The sequence below is a fragment of the Crassostrea angulata genome, chromosome 5 (assembly GCF_025612915.1).
Source record: "Crassostrea angulata isolate pt1a10 chromosome 5, ASM2561291v2, whole genome shotgun sequence".
Lineage (NCBI taxonomy): Eukaryota > Metazoa > Mollusca > Bivalvia > Ostreida > Ostreidae > Magallana > Magallana angulata.
In genome coordinates, this window is record NC_069115.1 from 54,115,728 (window position 1) to 54,135,478 (window position 19,751).

At 31.4% G+C, this 19,751-nt stretch overlaps 1 protein-coding gene across 1 annotated transcript in view; it reads left to right on the top strand.

Annotated features, from left to right (window-relative positions):
- Window positions 1-7,874: 7,874 nt before the first annotated feature.
- The window catches only part of LOC128182718 (deleted in malignant brain tumors 1 protein-like), a 31,386-nt gene continuing 19,509 nt past the window's right edge, over window positions 7,875-19,751 (top strand). The window contains exons 1-12 of the mRNA XM_052851446.1: window positions 7,875-8,022; window positions 10,085-11,420; window positions 12,064-12,208; window positions 12,614-12,771; window positions 13,679-13,838; window positions 14,151-14,308; window positions 14,526-14,670; window positions 14,782-14,945; window positions 15,270-15,417; window positions 16,223-16,389; window positions 16,559-16,703; window positions 17,017-17,180. Of these exons, the coding sequence (XP_052707406.1) occupies window positions 10,085-11,420; window positions 12,064-12,208; window positions 12,614-12,771; window positions 13,679-13,838; window positions 14,151-14,308; window positions 14,526-14,670; window positions 14,782-14,945; window positions 15,270-15,417; window positions 16,223-16,389; window positions 16,559-16,703; window positions 17,017-17,180 (2,890 nt within the window). The 5' untranslated portion in view covers window positions 7,875-8,022. The remainder of the gene's footprint in view (window positions 8,023-10,084; window positions 11,421-12,063; window positions 12,209-12,613; window positions 12,772-13,678; window positions 13,839-14,150; window positions 14,309-14,525; window positions 14,671-14,781; window positions 14,946-15,269; window positions 15,418-16,222; window positions 16,390-16,558; window positions 16,704-17,016; window positions 17,181-19,751) is intronic.

Here is a 19,751-nt window from a genome sequence, read left to right on the forward strand (position 1 = left end):
GTTACCTTGCTAGTCTTCAACATGATTGCGCCCATCTGTTATTTTTGCACATGATCAACAATAGTAAATGTATACGGGGTAAGTCCCATGTACCATAGTTTACTTTTACTGATCATATTCTATTAATCGTTGTCTTGTATGATATGAGAACGAAGTTTGACTATTGAAAAAACTAGTTTTATTGACTGTTTCATTTAAATATTTTATGTATGTTTTAGAGTTTTGGGGTTTTCAGTTTTAAATAGATAGAACAATAACTATTTCAAAATTTTAAGAGATTCCTTCAATGTCATTCTCAGAAAATATTCACCAAAATGCCAAGTTGATACATTTATATACTGATGATTTAAATAAACGACTAGTTGTGAAATAAATTTCTCAATACAATGTATTTTCATTGAACAATAGAAGGCAATATATCAAATATGTTACACATGTAAAAAGTTCATTGGAATTTATGCTTTACATTACTTTTCAAAATGGAAAAATCGTTCAAGTTAATGTTTAAAAAATATTCAATCTTTCTGAATCTACCGTACCCCTTAAAAAAAACCCACCGAAAATGGTACAAGTGATAAAAATTGGACAAAACGTGCATTTTCAAAAATTATTATGCTTCTTTTTCAAACCTTTTAATAACAAATCTTACCAATGTCAATATAGACCCTTGTTAGAAAAAGAAATGCTTTTAAATTAAAAAAAAAAAACACCAAAAACTTTCAAAATAATCGAACAAAATAATTATTACACATTTTTCTGAAACGAATTGCAGACAAAAGCAGGATGGACCCCAGCTATACTGGTCAGGATATAACCCGCTGTGACCTTTGTGAGACATCAGTAGTCCAAAAGTACTGCGATATCTGTCGTGTGAACTTGTGCATCTCATGTGTAGGAATACACATTTCTGATGAGTATGACAGGCATAAAGTTGTCCCTTTCAGTCGGAGAAATTCTACGCTTATATATCCGCCATGCAAAATTCACACCAGCAAACGGTGTAAATTCCGATGTGACGATTGTGATTTGCTTCTTTGTTCTCTCTGTTCATCGTCATTTGCTCATGAACGACATAAACATTCTAACACCTTTGAAGTGTACAGATCTAAAAAAGAGTTGATTAAAAACGATGCTGAAAAGATAGAAAACAAAGTCCTACCAGCATGCAAAGAAATGGAAAAGGATATAGAGGCACATATATCTAATATAGATGAAGCATTTGAGAGGGTTATTTTAGCAGTTGAGAATCATGGCAAATATTGGCACAAGAAAATCGATTTCATTTTGAGAGAAATGAAAGATAATATTGGCCAGATAAAGAAGAGACAAACAAAATTTCTGAAGAAAAACTTAACCACACTTCAAACTTTGAGTTCTGTTCTTCAAAAGCGTATACTTGATCTTAAATACATCTCTAAATCAAATAAAATATCTGATGCCATAGCTTACAGCTCAAACAATGAGCTGTTAAAACTTCCTTCTAAAGTTAAAGTTACTCTACCCCAATTTCAGCCAAATCTTGATGAAGAACTAACCCTTGACGAATTTGGTACCCTTACACCGGGTGCCTTAAGTACAGAAGACCAGTGCTACTCAATGGTAAAACAAGACATTCCTTCTTCTAAACATGATAAAATTCTGCTTGAAAAACCAAATATTATTGCCACCTTAGTAACAGGAACTGCATCAAGCGTTACCAATGATAATGATGAAAACATATGGACAAGTAGCTACTCAAATTCTATTATACAATGCCATTGCATGCAAAGTTCCATATCCAAACAGATGGCATCCCAATCAGGACAAATACTCAGAGATATAACAGTAAATAATGAGGGTGATTTGCTCTATATCAGCCAGAAAACGCTGTACAGAATAAAAAATGGAACAACAGAAAATGTTCATATATTTTTTGGATGGACACCAAAAAACCTTTGTAGAACTCAAACTGGTGATATTCTTGTGTCCATGTACAGTGAAGATGAAACTCGTCGAGAGTTGTCCGTTACAATGGATCTACGGAAAAACAAACAATTCAGTTTGATGACGAAGGTGAACCCCTTTACTCCAGCAATGACTGCACGAAACACATTTGTGAAAATGGAAACGGTGACATTTGCGTTGCAGACTGGAGAGCACGTAATGTTGTTGTGGTTAATCAAAGTGGTAGACTTCAATTCAAGTACAACAGAAAAGAATATAAATACGAATTTAGTCCATTTGGAATCGCAACAGATAGTCATTGGCATATATTGACATCAGATGATACAAACAGACACATTCACGTTTTGGACCACTTTGGCCAGTTCCTCCGATATATTTCCAACTGTGAGCTGAACAACCCAAAAGGGTTATGTATAGATAATAACGACGATTTATATGTTTGCGAGGCATCTCTTGGGGTGGTGAAAAAAATCAAATATATTCACGAGGGCTCTTGGGAAAATATTGAGACACCCCTTGAAATCGCCTTTCTAATTGGCAAATTTTATTGAAAATTACCTTACACATTAATCAAACAAACAAACAAACAAACAAAAATAATAAATGGGAATGACGTTTGATGCTCCGAGAGTAAAACGCTGGCATTAATATATACGAATGACTTTTAGATCTATAGTGTTTTTGTGAACTATTATAAAAAGTGACAAAAAAGGTAACTTGGCCAGATTATAGTTAATAGTATGGATAAATATCTGTTTGAAAAAACAATAAAAATAGTACTTCAAATTTATTTACAGGAATAAAGAAAATATGAAATTATGATAACAAGGATTAAGTTGTATCCTAGATGTATACTTCTGGTCAATTTAATTCTTTTGAGAAGTCATGTACATGTCTTTTTTTTTTTTACAAATTAGAAAATATGTAGTTGAGTATCTACTGATACTTATTATTAGTATTGTTACTTGTTACATTTTTATATGAGATTTTTTCATCAGCTGATTTTGTAGCGATGCTACTTGACATGCAGTCAATGCCATTACTTATTAAGTTTGTGACAGGAAATACCGTATACGATGTTGTAACTGTTTTATACATTTTTTGGTAGTATATGCTGTAATGCTAGTTTTTGTTTTGTTTGCGTCTGTATATTTAATTTTTTCTGTCCCGATGGAGAGGTTTTTTTTGTATTTTATATGATGTATTTTAGATGAAAACGTCATTACAAGTAAATTTTAGTGTTGATAAATACATCTACTAAAACATGCTCAATAGTATTAGTAAGACTTATTATGGGTTTAATAAAAATCTTGAAATAAAAAGAATCTTCTGTCAACATTTGCTAAGAAAGAAAAATTTCAAAGGATATGTGTCTTATAGATAAGAAATGTTTGACATGTTTTTTTTAAGAGAGAATTTTAAAAAAATATTACCATGCATTGGTTAATAATCTAAAACTCTGCAGTGTCCCATAAAGAAAAAAAATCGTATAAAATGATTAAGAGCATAGATCATTCTTTCAGCAATGATATATGAAAAAGTGATAATGAAATCACGTAGTGAAAATGTCCACGTTTAGAGATAGAAAAATAGAAAACAATGGCAGATAGGTAGCGTCTGAACTTAATTTAAATATTATTTATAATTTTCGCTCAATTAAAATTAACTTTGATAAAGTTATTAATTTAATTTTAGATAATATTTTAAAAGTATCAGCAATTAATAAAAACTATCGTGTAAATAAAGCAAACCTTTAAAAGATCTTTAATTAAAAAAAAACCCAAAAGGCAGAAATTTGTATTGTTGGTACTTGAATAATAATTCAAATGGAAATATAGAACTTTTTCAATAGAGTTTTTTTTTCTTGTTACGTGATATTAAAAATCTATGGAACAGAACACAAGAGGCACATAGGCCACATCGCTCACCTGAACAGTACTTGTTTCATTACCTTTCAAAATTTTTAAAATAGAAACTGTTTAAAAATTGTAAACCCACAAAAATTCTTATATTTCAAAATTTGACAGTACAATAAACAATAATAGAGAAAGTCTACATCTTATCATAAGATGCATCAACTGACACACAAATTGTAGTATTGTAGTTCCTGAGAAGACTATTTTAAAACATTTAAAACATTTTAAAACATTAAAATTGTTCAATCCTTTTTGAGACCCCAGAATTGGTTTGGGTTCACGATTAAAAAAAGAATCTACACTATCTTATATATTCTAATGATGCATGCAAAATAATATTTAAAATTGTAGCATTAAAGTTCTTTTTTAGGAAATTATTTGATATGCGGAGACTTTAACTGCCTATCAGATAATCTAAATCCAGATAAAAGTGCATGTACTTCTGTTTAAATCTTTGTTGAACAAACTCGATTTATGTGACTTATGGAAATATATGAATGGTAACAAGCAAGGTTATGCGTGGTGTAATGGGGCAAATGTCCCATCAAGTAGAATTAACTATATTCTAAAATCTAATCTTTTTGGTTATGCGTGTGAAAGTATAAGAATTCAAAACATTCCAGGGTCTCATTCAAATGGTACGAGAATATCCGAATGTTTAAATGTTTAGTTATTTCTCTAACTACAAATGAAAATTTAAGAGGACCAGGATATTGGAAATTCAATACTTCGTTACTTGAAAACAAAAACTTCAAAGGTGAAATAAATATACTCCTTAAGCAATTTGCTTTTGATAAAGAAAAGCCTATCGCTTCGTGGGATATTTTGAAAAGAAGGATAAAAACTTTCTGTATAAATTTCTCAAAAAAAGTTATCTGAATCATATAAAAGCAAAATAAGCTCAATCCAACAAGAAATAAATATTAATGAAAACTTGCCTTATGAAAATATTAATATGAACAGAAAAAGAGAATTAGGAACAGAATTATCAGAGTTGATAAACAAAAAAGCAAAAGGTGCTCAAATAAGGTCGAGAGCAAACTGGATAGAAAATGGAGAGAAAAATACCGCTTACTTCCTAAGTTTAGAAGAAAAAAAAGAAAATTATCAAACTTGATTAAATCTTTAAGAAACGGAAATGATTATATATCTGCTGAAGACCAAATTTTACAATCTCTTTGCGAATTTTATGAGAAACTATATAAATCATGCAACACAAATAACAGTGCAGTAGATGAATAATCTAAATTTAGAATGTATATTAAATGGCAAAGACAGAATAGAACTAGATAAATTTCCAACGCTTTCGGAATGTACAGAAGCTATACTAAGTATGAAAATAAAAAAAAATCCCCGGGACTTGATGGATTACCATCAGAATTTTACCAAACATTTTGGGATAGCTTAAAAGAAATTTATTATTGTACTATTCAAGAAATTTATGAAACTATGGCATATTCGCAAAGATTATACAACATGCAGATGACTGTACTCTCCCTTTAAAAGACGAAGCTTCATTGAAAAATTCCCTAAGGCTAATATAAAATTTTAGTAAAGTATCATATTGATAAGTTATTTAACATTTTGTGTGAACAGCTTTGGGTCTGATCCCCTACTATGTTGTTTATATTTTTCTTTACTTTCGTCATTTTTAATAAATGACATATTTCATCAAGTGTTGAGTTCATTTATCAGACAGCAAAAACTGAGCTGCGGTGAGGTTGTGCAGCATGAGAAAACATAAAACAGAATGTCTCTTAACAGGTCCCTGGAAAAATGTTTTACAAGAAATAGAAAATGTAAGAGTAAACAAGACATGTATAAAAACTCTTGGAATCTTTATAGGTCAAAACAAAGAAATGTGTTACAATAAAAATTGGACAAAAATTGTGGACGATTTAGAGAAACTATTTGAGTCATGGAAAACAAGAAAATTAACAATATTTCAAGATGGAGGCACAGGTATTGTTGATATACTGATGAAACTTAAATCAATAAAAGTGTCCTGGATAAATCACATTTCCTGAAGAAAAAAAACAGTTCCTTATCAATTTTTGTAGAAAACCAATGTAACATGTTTAAATGATTATCAAATGATAGAACATTTTCCCCTGTTTTACAAATAAATATTTGTCTTTTTTAACGAATGTAAAAAATTTAAAACCGACTTGAGTCTAAACGCACTATTAAAAGAACCGCTATGGTGTAATAAAATTTTTGTGTTAAAAAACAAACCACTATTTTTTAAAGAGTGGTTAAAAAGTGGTATTAAGTACTTAAACGATATTGTAAACGAAAATGGTTTGAAACCTGCAGAATGGTTTAATGGCCAACTTGTCTGTAAAAGAAACTGGATATGTGAATATGCAATTATAAAAACGATCTTTTCAAAATGTTTTCAAAAATATGATTTTTCAGATAATCAATATGAAAGTATTGTATCGGAATAACGTATTTTGAACTGTGTTTTAAAAAAACCATGTATACATCTGTGATATTGATTCAAAGCCAATATATGACATTTTTCGTCAAAAACAATTTGTAGCACCCTTATATCAATTTTACTATAAAAATGTTTTTGAAATCTCCAAGGAATCATGGAAATCTATTTATGAACAAAAAATCTTAGCCATTAAAGACAAAAAAAATATCTGACTTTAATTACAGACTACTAAACAATCTATTATGTAAAAGAGAAATGATGAAAAGATGGAAAATTGTTGAAAATGATATGTGTGTCTTTTGTAAAGTAGTAAAGGAAAACAACGAACATCTCATTTTAAGATGTAAGAATGTAAGTCAAATATGGGACACTGTTCAAAAATGTTTCAATTTTGATGTATCATGGAAAACAGTAGTAATAGGCTTTTATTTTGAAAAGAATGAGAAAACACTATTTCTTAACAGTTTGATTTCTTTGATTGCCTGTAAGATATATAAGAATAAAATGTATTGTAGAATTGAAAATGAAGAGGAAAAACCTCAAGAAATATGTAATCATATAAAATATGTACTAACTTTTTTCTCTGAGGTCTACCAATCGTTGTCACAAAGGACTTTTGCAATCCTTTTAAAACGTATTAAAAGCGGTTTATAATTCATATAAAAGGTAAATTGATACGTAACTTATTTTTATTTTATGTATATTTATATATCTTTTCTATATCTGTTTTGTTATATAAATAGGTGCCAACAGGTCCACATACCAGGTGTGGTCGCTGTCTTGCTAACATGGGGCATTAGAGACTTGTAGTTAGTGGATTGTGGCCCTTCATGTTAGCATAGGCAATATCTTACTGTACTAAAAGTGAAATATACATGTATGTTTGAACAATTCTGAAACCTTTTTCATTACCTTTTTTTCAATCTTTTTTTATGTTTTTTTTTCAAATATTTTTTTTTACTTATAAGACTTATGTCGAATACTCTGTATGAAAATATGCATGTCTACTTATATTTAAAGATCCTATACATCTATATTGAATAATAATGTAGTAAGTACTTTTGCTATTTGAGAACAAATGTCAATAAACAGTAAAACTAAAGTTCTTTTTATAACGACAGAACATTGCGTCAAAAGAAAACTTTAATTATTCCGACTAAGTAATAAACTTTTTTTCTTGAAAAAATAATTTTCAATGTGTAGTGAAGTATATTTGGGTAAATATTCTGTTGAATCATCAATATTTAACTGTTTACAAATTATCATTTTATTAAAATTTTGTGAGATCTTTTTTCCCCATTTTATAATGCTTTTCTAGAAAATTCGCTATTTCTATGAATTGCTTGTTCTTACTTTCACTTTTGTTATACACGATGATTTCAAGTTTTATAACAAAATAACAATTGACAAACAATTGAGACGGTCGTGGTATTCGAGAGCATGTAAATGATGGCAAGATTCCCCTCTATCTATATATCTCTAGTCTCTCACGTACTCGCACTTAATACTTTGGACTGTCATAAAAATTACTTTTCAAGTACACTTATTACAATTTTCTACCACTTTTTCTATATAAATGGGGAATGTTATCTCCAGAATCGAACTGTGTATACTTTAATAGTACGTTATATTTACTTAGATTGCGCATAATAAAAAACCCTGAAATACTCTGCCGGATCGAAAAACATATACATGTTTTGACGTCCACTGCAGAAAAAGGTAACTAATTTCATGTTTGTTTTTTACATTTACTGGAAAGGGGAGGGCCAATACTTCATATTAGGTTACTAGTAAAAATTACCTTTGAGGATTTTCGTGTGAAATACAAAATTGTTTTAGAATAAAGATATCTAGAAAAGCTATTGTCTTGACTTAAAGTGTGTAAAATATAGTTAGACATCGCAGATTCTTATCTTCGTTTAAAATAAGGAATTTGTTATGAACGTTAGATATAGTTTAAAAGTTTTAAATTTATTAAATTATATTTTCAAAAATATATCTGTTAAGTACATTATTATGCATATTAATCTACACATAAACGAGAAATCTAATATTCAATTTGACGATGTAATACACGATATACATGTATATTAAAAATGATTTTGTCATTCTGATCCATATAACACAGAAAGAATTACTTTGAGGATTACGTTTACTCAGGGTTGGGATTTCAAAAAATATTTTTTACAAAGTTCAATATCTGAAGTCCAAAGTTGTTTTAAAATCACAAAATAACAACGTTTTTAACAAATATCGATATTGATATCCATTATTTGTATATATGAGGAAGATATGCTCCGACAAAGGTAGATTAATGTTAAAACAGAGGAAATTCGGACTAATTTTTTTATTTTCTTTTTTTCTCTTAAAAACCTTCTGTTGCAATGTGATTGCAAAAGTTAAGTTTCTATATGTTTTTTCATATCATTTTACATATTTTATGGTTGTATTTACTCGTCTATAAATTTATATCACTGGCTGGCACGCGATTGGAAAAATCTTTAAAATACATAAAATCGATTCAAGATAAAATATCTCGAAATTTTGATCATTGACCGTATATTATGTTAATGGAATTTATTCCTACAGATAAATTCATTTATACAAGTAACAGCAACTAATTATATTAACACTAAAATATTTTGACGGAGTTAGCTTTAACATACCAATCGGGTTAGATTGACCTGATTTATATCGGGTTCAACATCCTTTTCTTCTCTACCCATCCATCACATAGCATCCCTGAAAAACAGCCATATACCTGTTCATCAAGTCGGTTACATGTCGGTTGTTAAACTTATTGCCAATTAATAAATAAGCCATGACCAAATCGCCAGCTTGTGTTTAGCTCTTATCTTTTATAATGTCAACATAATACAGACAACAAAAACAGTTTTAGGCAATGAATGGTTTGGAGCTCCTATTAGTCAGTTTTTTGTAAAACTCGATCAAAAATGGGTGCAATTTTGGAAATTGATAGAGGAAATTCGGACTAAATTAAACTTAAATTATGAGCTTAAAACGATTCAGTCAACTATAAAATTAGTAAAGTTATTCGTATTTTATCATTTCCCAACCTACAAATTGTTTTATTATTTCTAATAATTACAAAATAAAGAAAACCTTGAAAATGGTGGACAATTTTGACAAATTTTGACAATATTTTCAAAAAACATTTAGAGGTCACTAGCAGAAAAAGTAGGTCATTGACCTAGTTATTTGAAAGTGAAAAAAAGCACCACAATAGTGGGGCTACAATGTAGAATAAGTAGTGTTTAGTTCCTATTAGTGAATTTGTTTCGCCCCTGAGTAAACGTAATCCTTAATTGCAGTATTTCAATACAATTTAAACTTAAATATTCAAGTACGCTTTAATCAAAGCATTATACTAAATTAACATATAAGTAAATAAGATACTTTCATTATTAGTACTCACAAGATGCACCTGATACAAACTAGATGTTGTTCAATATTAAAAAATAACACTGCCTACTGCTTTAATGGTAATTAAAGCTAACTAATTGACCATTGAAATTAATTTTTAAAAAAACTTAATCCGTTTCACCCTCTACCGTATGCTCATACACTTTATAATTTGGAGTGCAATTAACCTTACATAACTTAATTTTTTATTTGACTATTGATTTATAAAATTTATATATTAATATCTGTAATTATTTATTTTTGATAAAAAGTAACCATAAAAATACATGTTGAATGAATATAAATAAACTACAAGATCATTTTCATATTAAAAATGTGTACATGTATTATCTTTTAGATGTGGTTGTTTTGTTTTGTTGCTATCACTCTGATAGTGGCACCATCTGTGAAGCCCCAGCTGTTATACGAAGATGACAATATTCCATTAATGAATAATCCAGTCGAAATGAGGAAAATGCTTCTGTCACTTATTAACACATTTGATCGAAAGATTACTGAAAATTTTACAAAATTACTAGCTCGTGTGCAAAATGATTTTCAATCCAAGCTTAGGAACCAGTCAGCTGAATTGATTTTCGTTCAGAAACTAAACAACGAAAACAAAACATTTACGAACACATTTGATCGAAAAAATTCTGAACATTTTACAAGATCGCTAGCTAATGTCCAGAATGACTTTCAATCCAAGCTCAATAATCTATCAGCGGAATTGATGTCAGTTCAGAACGAAAACAAAGAAATCAAAAGTAAACTGCTCGATCTGACCAAAAGACAAACAGACGCCCAATTAAACAGATATTCAACTAAACCCACTGTGGAGGCAGAAAGAAATATCACTGATATTCAGACAGATCTAGATGCAAAAATCAAAGAAGAATTCGAAACACTGGAATCTAGTATCCAAGCAAATCTTACATTGAGACTCGAAGACAACAATGCATTAATGGAGGATAACATGGAAATAAAGAGAATGATAGGCTACTTGAACAATACTCAGACCAAATTAAATTCTAAAGTAGATGGATTAGAGAAACTACTGAAAGAGAAAGAAAAGTTGAATAATAGATTAGCTATAAATGAGTCATCATTAAACGATTTAGAAAGAAAAACACAGGTTTTAAATGATACACTACATGATTTGCAGAAGGAAGGTTTTGTGATGAAAACAAAAGTATCTACAATTGTTACAGACGTACAGAAAAAAGCAGATATTTTAGAGCAAATGGGCTCTAAGGTCACTCAACAAAGCATTAAAGTGAATGAAACTTTACGAAGTATTTATGAATTAAAAGAACAAGAAAAAAACAGGATCATTTATTTTGCAAATGTTACATCAACTGCTGACAACATGCGCAATGAACTCTTCTTTCTTAAAACGAGTTTGGATACACTAAAGAATCAGACAAACTATTTGAATGTTGGCCTTACTCACGTCAACAGCTCAGTTATAAATGATAGCCAACAAATCGAAGAAAATAAAATGAAGATTAACGGATATATATCGCAACTAAGTTATCTTCAAATGACTGTTAAAAGTCAGGAAACCATGTTACAAAACTTGCAGAATGCTGTTGAAAATGTCGGATCAGTTCCTAGTAGATGTAACGATTCGCAAAAGCCCATTAGTTGTGAAAAAGGTGTAGCTAAGGTGACTCGTATTAGCGTCATTGCAGGTAACTTTTTGTATATATTGTATATTTATTCGATTTCCCACAAATGCTATTTAACTTTTAGATATTATTAATGGATATTTACATTTTCCAGTGTCTTTGCCTGTGATAACACTACGTATCGATTTTGTACTATATAACCCATAACTTCAAATAACGCCAAATTGAGGCGCCCGCGGGGTTTGCTTATTTATATTTCAATATTTAATCGTACAATGACTGCAAATTATACAAATATAAGTAAAAAAGGAATAATTCTTTGAATATTATGAGGTGATAATTTTGGTCGGGGCCCGATCAAATCTTTCATAAAGCCCTTCGGGCTTTATTGGATTTGATCACGCTCTGACCGCAATTATCACCTCATAATACTCAAAGCATGATTCCTTATTCCTTAAACAGTCCAGTAGACATTCCTAAGTTTTTTCTTTATCTTAAGAAATTTGTTGAATAATTAATTCAAAACATTGTAGTTGCATACCTTGTTTTACGTTTTTTGTTTTGATAAAGAATGACGTTCGTCGTCTTCGTACCAGTAATCGAATCCATCAGTCTAAATAAAGAAAGTTTTTTTCCCAGTAGAAATGGCAAACCTTATATTCTCTCAGTGAAAACACCAATTATTGTCTTGTGTATTGATTTATAGATGGCATTCGTCTTGTGAATGGAAGCTCCTGGAACGAAGGTCGTGTAGAGGTGTATGAATCCGGAGGCTGGGGGTCAGTTTGTAGCTCTGAATGGGACACCATGGACGCCAGTGTTGTTTGTAAAGTAATGGGATTCAAATACGGGTAATTACACATACATTGAGTATATAGGTGATTTCCGGTGCTACATATACATCAAATGTTAACACTTACCCTTATTCACTTTTGGCCTTGGTTTCTATACCAATCACTTCACTAGATCTAAACTTCGAATACATAACTCTTCCGTTGATTTTGTTATATACATAAAACATATCAATTTTACCTAAATTTCTGTAACAATATTACTATAACTATTTATAGTTGTACGTTTGATAATGCAAAAGATCATGTATTTTTGTATATCACACAAGCGACATTGATTCCGATTTGTGCGCGCTATGTTATGATGATGTACCATGTGCTTCTAAATAAATAGTAGATCTCCACGTTCCTGTCTAAAGTTCTTGACATATTGATACAATTTCTAATTCATCCTTCATCACATAGAGTGGTGATTACATCTGGACTTTTTGGTCTGGGAGGTGGTCCAGTCCAAATGACAAATGTATCCTGTGATGGGTCTGAGAGCAGTATTTTTGGTTGTTTATATAATCGTACTAAAGAATGTCCAACAAACCAAACAGCCGGTGTTGTGTGCACCAATGGTAAGTATGCAGTGCCCTCGTTAACAATTTGTATCCTTAAGACAGCTTATTTTGAAAAAAAACATGTCTTTTTCTTTCTGTCACAACCAGAAATGTTTTCATTTGAAGTCTACCGTACAAAAACTACGATACAGAACTCTTTTGATGGGCGTTTCGTATGTAAATGATAAGAAACTATAATGTTTCAAGAAAACTGTGCATGATGCAGTATGGTTTATTTTTTTCGATGATGGAAATATTATACAGTTTTTACATATGTTATTAGTGTTCACTGAAATAAACTGGTGCTTTTTAACCGTATAGTTAGTTACCATGATACAATTTATTGATGGGAAACAAAGGAGCTCCCTATTTAAGGGGGGACAGGGGGTTGCAGTGTAAAATTATTTGTCAATGATTGATTTTGCTTTTTTTAAAAATACATTTACATTAAGTTGTCCACTATAACATTTATCATTTTCACGACTTCTTTCTTATCTTGTACGGATTATATTTTTATAGGAATTATTCCCCTTTTCTGGCATTATGAATTTTTTAAATACATTTTCAATCTTCTGCAATTATTATTTTATGTGATAGAATTTATTTGCAAATCATATACATTAATTTTTAGAACGAAAACAATTTCAAAATTGTTTACAACATTGGCTTTTTTTTTTTTTTTACATAATAATATCATAATTCTATCCATATATTGCTGAAATCAGTACTTCAAATTTGAAGATTTTGATTTTAATGTGCCATCACATTTTGTTCAAATTTAAAAACTACTGTAAGAGAGATACAGGGCCATGTTGGTTCTGGCTATCGTTCTTGGCTTAATCCCAGTCCTCTATCTGATACAATAGGAAACCCGTACTCTAAATAATATATATATATATCATATATATTACTAAATACATTAAAGCTAACCCCCTCCGACTTGTGAATGGACGAACCGAAGCCGAGGGTCGTGTTGAGATATACACAGAGAACTCCAGGGGACGCGGGGAATGGAGGACGGTCAGCGACAGAAACTGGGGCAACAGTGAGGCGCATGCTGTTTGTCAGATTCTAGGATTTCCTGGGTAAATACAATGTATAAATGTATAAGTTCAAGATATTGGTCTATGAAGACTCATTTCATTATATATATATATATATATATATATATATATATATATATATATATATATGTTTCTTTAATTGTTTATAAATCAAAGAAGTAATTTTTTTGACTAACATGATATCCAAAATTAATATTTTTAACATAAAAAAGTTTAATTGAAAGAAATGTTTTATATTTTCTGGAATTTAATTATTTGATTATCTATCCATTTAGAATATTAATGATAAAACAACGATTGAAAAAAACCATTTCTAAACATATGTCTTTGTAGACATCACACAATTCCTAGAGCTGGATATCATTTTGGACAGGGTACAGGGGAAATTTGTTTGGAGGATGTAAAATGTAACGGAACAGAACTCAGTTTACTGGATTGTCATTATCAATGGAACTCTAACTGTAGCCACACCGGGGATGCTGGAGTCAGCTGTATGTGTTTTCTATACACATGTATTATTATTATTATGGATAATTCGACATTCGATAAATTTACATTTTTTATGTCTAGGATTTCTTATATCAATTTCAGTCTTTGGTTTTTATGCTTTGACAAGAGAATTTGTTCTTTAACTTTAAGAAACATAGATTATATGTTGAAATAGAATGTATTTCAATATAATGGAACGTTCAATTATTTCTAAATAAGGCTTAACGATTCGTTTGATGGACGGCTATGATGAGTCAGAAGGCCGAGTGGAAGTTCTAATTGACAACCAATGGGGCACAGTTTGTGATGACAACTGGGGTCAAAACGAGGCTTCAGTCGTCTGTCGTAGTTTAGGATTACCCAGGTATCAATAAAAAACAAAAGAAATGTGCAATATCGTTTAGACACATGTTAGTAAAGTAAGATATAATGGTACATTGTATTTATTTAACACTCATTAATATTCCTTTTGCAGTGCTAATGCTGTGGCTAAACGCTCTGCATATTTTGGACATGGTAACAGTGAAATTATACTCAACGGATTAAACTGTTCAGGTGGAGAGAATGACATTCAAGAGTGTAGTCGAACACAGTCAGGATTGGAAAAGTGTGGTCATGAAAACGACGCAGGAGTTCGATGTTAGTCTTAAAGTTCTTTCGTATAAATTTGATTTGATCATAAGAAAGTTTACCACTGGTTTTGCATTTTATTTTACCACCAGGATTTGCTGTTGTTTTCGTTGTTGACATCAATAGTTATTGTTTCACCCTGCAGCTAAATTAGCTAAATTAGCTCCACTGATTATGCAGCCCCTTGTTGCAGCGTATTATATGAATTATACAACAGTTTAGTATTCCGTTTTCTTTTTTGTCTTTTAAATTCCGATAATTGATCAGTAATACCTAGTACACTATTGGTCGCAAGTCTCTTTTAAAAGAACAACTTTTGATTTTGTTTTTCAGGTTTACAAATTCGCTTAGTGAATAAACCAGGAAAGAAAGTTTCTGGTCTGGTAGAAGTGTACATTAAGAATGAGTGGGGAAAGGTATGTGGAGATAATTGGACCAACAAGGACTCTCAAGTCGTCTGTCGTCATCTAGGGTATCCAAGGTATATGGCTTTTATGTCTACCGACATCTAAGGTATCCAAGGTATAAGGCTTTTTGTCTACCGACATCTAGGGTTTCCAAGGTATAAAGCTTTTTGTCTACCGATATCTAGGGTATATAAGGTATAAGGTTTTTTGTCTACCGACATCAAGGGTATCCAAGGTATATCTACCGATATCTAGGTTATATAAGGTATAAGGCTTTTTGTCTACCGACATCTAGGGTATCCAAGGTATAAGGCTTTTGTATGCAAGTGAAGTCCTTAAACATATTTTACCATAGCTGCAACTATGTGAGATAAAAGAGTGGGACTAAATTAATAACAGCAACAAAAATGTTCTTGAAAAAAAAAGGCGTTCCTATGATATATGGTGTATACCCAAACACCTTATATTGTTGTATATGATCATATATATTCATTACGATTAACATCTTCCGTTAAACTGAAGATGGACCTAGTTGTGAAACCTCTGTATCCATGATCTCGAAGGGGAGTTATGCACAAACAACTGAAAACCCAAAGGAATTAAAGTATGAAAGTAACGGAATAATAGCTTACGAAAAAAAAAAGGAAACGAAAAATAATCGCTTTAAATAAGACAAACCGTGCACTTCGACAAATGTGCTATGTCCTGATAAGTTGGTTTGAATAATATTACCTTCGCTGATTAGCAATTAAGCATAACAAATTCCATAGTTAGTTTTGTGAAGAATATTGCTTATATAAAAAATATGCATATATATTTATAAGACATTTTCTACCAACACAGGAAAATGACTACATTACCTTTTTTCTCTTGCTTTAGACATACAGCATATCCTCTCCAGAATAACTTCTTTGGACAAAACCCTGGGCGAATTTGGATTAATAATGTTCACTGTTTGGGAGGCGAGCAGACGCTACTTAAATGTAATCACAGTACTAATTCAAGAGACATTCAGTGCACTTCTAGGAGAGCTGCTGGAGTTAATTGTACGTTAATCTATCATTTTATCAGTGTTTTTCCCATTTATTTGATGATAATATAAAGGTTCAATGGGTTTCGTGTATCGCCTTATTAATCAATTATTACGTTAACTTTACAATGCTTCCTAACTCAATTGGTTTTTACGATCTTAAACACTATCGATTTTATGTAAAGGTGCGCCGTTGACACTAGTGGGCGGTCCAAGTGACAGAGAGGGCCGAGTTGAAGTTTACACTGACCAGCAATGGGGCACTGTTTGTGACACACACTGGGGCGACCAGGAGGCCCGTGTCGTTTGTGAAAACCTCGGTTATTTTGGGCAAGTTCTACATACAGTTTACTATTTTTGTATCAATTAAAGTATGTACATGTATTTTACATAGAATACTGACCAGTGTAGAATATGATGTTTTTTTAAACATAACTACAATATAACATTTTCAATGTAGTGTTATACTTCTGTTATACTATTGTTTACAAAAACGTATTTCTTTGAGACGAAACTATTTTCCCCAAAACACCAATGAACAAAAGAGATACTGTTGTATTTTTCTGTTAGATTATGGAACTTCTTATTTTCGATGTCTACTAGGCATTATATCCATTTGTTTATTTTGTCTCTTCTCTTGAAGTCATCATGCTATTCCGCGACGAAATTCATTTTTTGGAGGCGGCAATGGATCTATTTTAATGGCGGATGTTCATTGTGAGGGAAACGTAAGCAGTTTGTTAGACTGCAGACATCAGGTCGCCATCACGACTAATTGTAGCCATAACAATGACGCCGGAGTTAGCTGTAAGTACAAGTTAAACAAACTTTCAAATTAAATCAACATATATTACTCAACTATTTAGCAAATATATATATATATATATATATATATATATATATATATATATATATATAAACGAATAAGTCCTTGGTATAGGTAACGATATAGAAAAATGTTTTCAGTAGACGATAACACAATAATCCATTTCTTTCAAATTTAATCCAGAGCGCTTTCGCCTGATCGGCTCTTCAGTGGATTTCAAATTATAACAGAAATAACAAACGTTGACGTCGTTATTATGACGTCATAAAGTAGACAACGTCATGAACAGTGTAAACAATATTTGGAGATGGCGGCAAATATTTTTTACAAACACATGTAAACATAATAAAATATGTACAAATGATATTGTTTTAAAATAAGAGGTTATTGAAATGAAAGCTAAATAAAGTCAATGCAGAATAAATAATGGAATTATCGATTAAGTTTAGGTTTAAATTTTTTTATGAAATATTGTTCTTTTGCAAGTCGCAGCTGATCACTTTCCTCGCGGACTTTGTAAAATGGAAAAATTTCAAACCGGCCTCTCCCGCACATATCAAAATGTTCACTACACGGAGTGTTACGAACAGAAGGATCCCTTATCTGCTGCTTATGTACCCTCACACGGTCGGCTAGTTTGGTCCCTGTTTGGCCAATGTTATTTTCTCCGCATCCATTACAGGTCATGCAATAAATGATGTTTTTAGATTTGCAGTTCATATTAGAATTGACTTTGAAAACTGTACCGTTTTTAAATGAAATTGTTTGTCCTGTCTGAATATAGGCGCAAGTCCCACATCGAGAATCCTCGCATTTTGAAACCCGAAAAATTTCTTTAGTCGAAGTAAATTTGGCTCTTGTAAGAAGTTTTTTAAGGTTAGGGGGTTGTCGTCTGCTGTAGATAAGATTTGTTTCCCTTATAATATCCTTTAGAATTTTTGACTGATGTAAAATCGGTAAACAATGCCTCGTGGTATCGAAAATATTATGATTTCTAGGATTGTAGGTTACGACAAACGGGATCTCTGTGGAACTGTTTCCGGGTGTTTTCTCCCTGTTGAATTTTCGTAGTTCAGAAATAGGTACTTGTTTTGCATTTCGTATGGCTTCAGCCACAAGACCGTCGGGGTATTTTTGTCTACAAAGAAATGTTTTGAGTTCCTCCAATCTTTTGTTCCTTCTTTCTTCATTTGAAACTATTGTGCATATCCTTCTGGCCATATTAAATGGAATGTTGCGTTTCGTATGAGCAGGATGACATGAATTAAAAAGAAGGTACTGGTGACTGTCTGTTTTCTTGTAAAATAAATCGGTAGAAATATTGGTATTTTCCTTAATTATTAATACGTCCAAGAAGGGGAGCTCTTTCTCATTGGTTTCGATCGTGAATTGAATGTTTTCATGCAGATCATTGAGTAACTTGTGAAAATTTAATAAATCGTCGCGTGATCTGTTCCAAAAAATAAAACAGTCGTCCAGGTAACGCTTCCATTGATTTTTTATGTAATTTGCAAAATCATCTCCAAATATTTCATGGGTTTCAGCATACATTTTTTCCTCAAGAAAGCCTAATACCAAGGTTGCATATGTTGGTGCAACTTTAGTGCCCATTGCCGTTCCTTTGATTTGTAAATAGTATTTATCGTCAAAAAAGAAATGATTGTTTTCAAGAATGAGTTGTAATCCTTCCAATATAAACTCTTTTGGAAATCTTTGGTCAATTTGGTGACCTTGCTTGTCCATCCAGAAAGAAATTGCTTCTAGCCCTAAGTTATGCGGAATGTTCGTATAGAGACTAGTGACATCAAAGCTTACTAAAGTGGTGTTGTTTTCCACGGTTTTTGGTAAATGATTTAGAAAGTCCATATCGTCTCGGATAAAACTGGGTATTGTATTACCTAGTGGTTTTAGAATGATATCAATCAGGTTACTTAGTCTTTGTGTAGGGCAAGAGGGACCGGCAACTATTGGTCTGAGTTTTAAGTCTCCAGGTTGTGGTAATTTGATATAACTCGAATTTATTTTTTCCATCCCGTCTTTTAGTTCCTTTGATTTGTGAATTTTAGGAAGTCCATAGAAATTACTATTCTTTGTTTCAAAGTTGACCAGATAATCCATTTCTTTTTCAGTCAAGTGATTTTCAAATTTTTTAGTGAATCGTTTAATTTTGTTCATGGTTTTACTGACTTCACACTCCTCAATTTCTCTATAGAAATGACCATCGTTGAGTTGTTCGAGGACTAATTTTTTGTAGTGTTCTTTATCCAGTATCACAATGGTTCCTCCTTTATCCGCTTGTTTAATTATAATGGAATCGTCTTCTATAAGACTTTGAGTTGCATTACGTTCTTGACTGCAAATATTGTTTTTTACTGGAACGTTGCTTTCATTAGTATGCGCTGCACTTTTAAGACAATGTATATATTCCTCTAAGTGTTTATCCCTATTTGGATTAGGCTTAAACTTACTTCTGTTTTTCACTAGAGATACATCCGTGCTATCAGAGTCCTGAAAAAATTCCCTCAGTCTTAGTTTACGGCAGAATTCTTCAG